The sequence below is a fragment of the Belonocnema kinseyi genome, chromosome 10, assembly GCF_010883055.1.
Source record: "Belonocnema kinseyi isolate 2016_QV_RU_SX_M_011 chromosome 10, B_treatae_v1, whole genome shotgun sequence".
NCBI lineage: Eukaryota > Metazoa > Arthropoda > Insecta > Hymenoptera > Cynipidae > Belonocnema > Belonocnema kinseyi.
This window is the reverse complement of record NC_046666.1, coordinates 60797956-60802252: the sequence shown is the minus strand read 5'-3', so window position 1 is coordinate 60802252 and position 4297 is coordinate 60797956. Positions and strand designations below refer to the sequence as shown.

The following is a 4297-nucleotide window of genomic DNA, read 5'->3' as shown; positions in this document are numbered from 1 at the left end:
ATAATTTAATTTAATAGTCCACTGCCTAATTTAAAACAAAATATAGATTTCCGTAGATTTCGAACAAAAAAAGTTTTAGGAATTTGTAAATTCTTCAGAAATATAAAAAACATTTCCTTGGAAAATTAAAAATGATTTTTCTATTTAGAAAAATTAATTTCAAGAGAATATCTAAAAAGATTTAGAAAGACTTACAAAATTATAAAAAATGAATGTGGAAGATTTTAAGGAAAGTTTTTTTTTATTTGTCAGCATTAAGAAAAAAAATTAGGAAAGAGTCGAATCATTTAAAAAGATGTTTAGAAGTTTTGAAAAAATTTTAATATTATTTAAATATTGAGAAATGTAAAACAGCATGTAGATGTATCAAGTTTTTGAAATAAAACTTTGAACAATTTTTTATTCAGGGAGAGCTTTTTCAATTTAGAATATTGAAAATTATATCTGATAACTGAATCTGAAAAGTTTTGAACTCTATGATTTATAAAAGTTAAACAATTTTAATTTGACAGTTTAACTGAATTTAAATTAAAATCTTTCATTTGAAAACTGTTAGTAGCTTCCATTTTATGTGTAAATTATCGAGCATTTGAATAAAAAATTTTAATTAAAAGAACTTTAAAACTTCAGTTTTTAAAGATTAAAATTCAAGAATTCGGTAAAAAACTTGCGAACCGGGAAAACCCCCGGAAATGATTGGGAAATATTTTTCTTTGATTAAAACGGCTACCCTGCGATTCGGAAAAGAGAATTAATGATTTATTGAATAAGATTTGTTTATTTACAAGTAAATTATTTATTGCATATTTACAAAATATTGATGCCATTACAATATTAGATTAAAAGGCTTCTAGGCGACGTTGTCAAAAAATTTAACGAGCTCTCCTGTAGCTTTTATTCGGTCTAAAAGTTTGCTAATATATTCAAGACCTTCGTCAGTCACTTCTACTAGAGAAAGTGGTGTATATTGGTCATCTGCTGAAATTATTGGATGCCCTAATTTTTCTAAATTCCGTTTCACTACCATCAAGTGTCCTGGGTCACAGGTGAACTGGAAAAGCGGAAAATTTTCATTAACTAAACATTGTAAGTCAATTTTTAAACCAAAAAATAATGTATTCGTTATCAGGGTATCTAATTGAATGGAAAATCGAGAAACCCGGGAATTTCCTTCACCGGGAAATCACAGGGAATCTGGAACAGCGATCGGGATTTTCTATCGAACGTATTTATATGCAAATTAAAAGTGGTTTCATATATTCTATTAGCCTAATTTTGACAGCTGGGGATTTCAGTAAAGAATTATAATTTTGACGTTGACAGGGAATATTCTAAGAAATATATGATTCTGCGTTGGGACAGGGAATAAATAAAAGACAACGCGCGTAAAGAATTACATTTATTCTGACTTGGAACAGAATATTTTTGAAAATAGTTATAATTCTAAATTGCGACATAAAATTTGAGTAAAAAATATAATTTTGAGTTTGGCACAGGGATTTTCAGTAAAGAAGAATATTTTGATGGTTGGGGCGGAATTTTCGTAAAGAATAATAATTATGACTTCTGAACAGAAAATTTTGTACGGAATAAAATTAGAATTTTTAATTTGATTTAGGAAATTAATTTATTAGTAACTGGATATACGGAATTTCCTAAAAGAATTATAATTCTGAGTTTGGACGGAGAATAAATAAATCATTCACCAAATAAGTTCCTGTACAAAATTGCAATTCTGGTATAGGCATAAGGAATTTCGTCAAGAATTATCATTTCGTTTTAAAACAAGTAATTTTTGAAAATAATTTTAATTTCTGAATAATATTAGGAAAAGTGAGTTATTATAATCAACAATGTTGTACATAAATATAATCCTGACTTGGAACAGGGGCTTTTTAGAAAGAAGTATAATAATTGTGTTTTGGAACATGAAATTTCATTAAAAAATTATAATTTAGACGTTGAGACAGAAAATTTCCATAAAGAATGATAATTTTCACTTTTAAAGTGGAAATTTCCACAAAGGATCATAATTTAGGCTTTAGGACAGTGAATGTACGTAAAGAATGTGTCTTTAAACAAAGAATTTTGTAGATAGAATGGTAATTTTCAAAGATAATTTTAATTCTGATTTAGAAGAAGAAAATTTTTTAAATTCCTGTTCAAATTCAGAATTATAAGCCTTTCGCAAATTTTAGTTTGAAAGCCCGGGAAATGTTTGCAAAGAGCGTGCTTCATTTTTTTTCAAATAGAAATATAAAATTGAATAAGAATGATTCTTTATTTATGAAAGTAGCTTTATATTACTGAATTTAACTACTTTCTTGGAAAATAGTTTTTTTTCTGTTTGAAATTAATTTTTTTAACTAAAAATTAAAATTTTTGTTGGCAAAAATTAATTTTATTGGTTTTTGTTTCAAACTTAACTATTCCAGTTTAAGATTTAGCGATTTGCTGACAATTATATTTTTTAAAATTGAAAATGTAACTATTCCAATTGAATATTTCATCATTTTAGTTGAAAATTCATCTCTGGTTGAAAAGTAATTTTCTTAACTAAAAATGTAACTATTCAATTTTTTGTAAAAATGTTATCTTTTTTTATTTGAAAATTCATCTTATTTGGTAAAAGCTAATCTTCTTAGTTGGAAATTCATATTTTTTGTATAAAATTCAACTATTTCAGTTGAAGTTTGAATATTTTACTTTCAAGTTCCTAGTCTTGTTTAAAAATGCAACTATTTTTTGGAAAATAATTTTTTTTCGCAGAAAATTATTGTGCTTGACTGAAAATTTAGATACTATTTCAAATGAATATTTCATCATTTTACTATAAAATTCCTCTCTTTAGTTGAACTTTAATTTTTTAAACTGAAAATTTAACTATTCAATTTTCGCTTGACAATTTATAATTTTTAACTTAATATTCATGGATTTACTTGAAAATCCATATTTTTTATTTAAAATTAAACTATTTTAGTTGAAGAGTCGTCACTTTATATAAAAATTCATCAGTTTGCTTGAAAATTAATTTTGTTCCAACCGAACATTTAGCTATTCCATTTTTGGTTAAATATATTTATTTACATATATTTTCCTATATTTTTTAGTGCAAAATTCACGTATTTTGTTGAAAAATCGTCTTTTTGTAGAGAATCAATCTTTTTGTTTGAAAAATCATCTCTTTGGTTAAAAATTCAATTATTCATCACTTTGCTTGAATGTTTTGTTTTTGGAAAATTACTTTTTTGAACTGTCGATGACATTATTCCATTTTTGGTAGAAAACTGATGTTCTTTAGTTAAAAATTCAAAAACCTCGTTGAAAATTGATATTTTTTAGTTGAAGGTTCAACTTTATGCTTGAGATGTTAGGAGTTTAAAACGGTTTAAATTGAACTTAATACAGTATCCACATTAATTTTACCTAAATATGCAATAAATTTTAAGTATAAGAAGATAAAGTAAAAATTTGTTCGCATTATTATGCAAATTCTTGGATAGTTTTAATTATTTAATTAATCGATGGTGCTAATTTATTTAAGAATATCTTATAATTTGTCAAAGATTTCTAAATTAAACATATGAATTGAATCATTAGAAACTCTATGAAAATATTATTTATTATAAACCCGCGAGAGATTTTAAAAAGATTATTTTTAAAAATTATTTTCAAGAAGCAAAGATAAATTATAAATTATAAATTTATTCCGAGTTAATTGTTTTAAAAAATGCGAAATGGCTCCAAACTATAAAAAATTATACCTGGAATTGTCTGGGATTTTTTTCCACGATTTGAGTAGATACCCTGAATAATTAAATTAAATCTGCGATAAAATGTTTAGATATTTAATAACTTCTTACCCTCAAAAATGTTTTGCCATCCTGTTGAAACTCTGAAACTTCTTCCGCGCCAATTTCTATTCCTATGTCGGTTGCTGCGTCGATATCGCAGAAATTTGGGGTTGTGATAACTCCTTCTATGTTGAAGGCTGATTTTACAGAACCATCAGCCAATTTACACCTTCAGAATGGAATGTAAGATTTCCGAATTTAGTATTTAAATTTAAAATTTATTCAGTTTCAGAATTATGTAATTTAATCACGAATTCAGGGTGCCTGTTGCTGTTTTTCCATTTGTAAAAGTAAATTCATACTATTTATGGTATTTGATTAGCGCATATTCAGGATCGCTACTTTTTTTTTAATTTTTGCCTTTCGACTTTTTCCTGGTTCTCCAATTAAATATTCGTGATATCTCCTGGTTTAGAAATAAGTTAATTATTTTCGAAACTCAG

At 25.7% G+C, this 4297-nt stretch overlaps 1 protein-coding gene across 1 annotated transcript in view; it reads right to left on the bottom strand.

Annotated features, from left to right (window-relative positions):
- Positions 1-776: 776 nt before the first annotated feature.
- The window catches only part of LOC117181647 (probable transcriptional regulatory protein Tlet_1011), a 10028-nt gene continuing 6507 nt past the window's right edge, over positions 777-4297 (bottom strand). Inside the window, exons 3-4 of the mRNA XM_033374542.1 lie at positions 3864-4023; positions 777-1051 (exon numbers count right to left, since the gene is read on the bottom strand). Coding sequence (XP_033230433.1) covers positions 851-1051; positions 3864-4023 — 361 coding nt within the window. The 3' untranslated portion in view covers positions 777-850. The remainder of the gene's footprint in view (positions 1052-3863; positions 4024-4297) is intronic.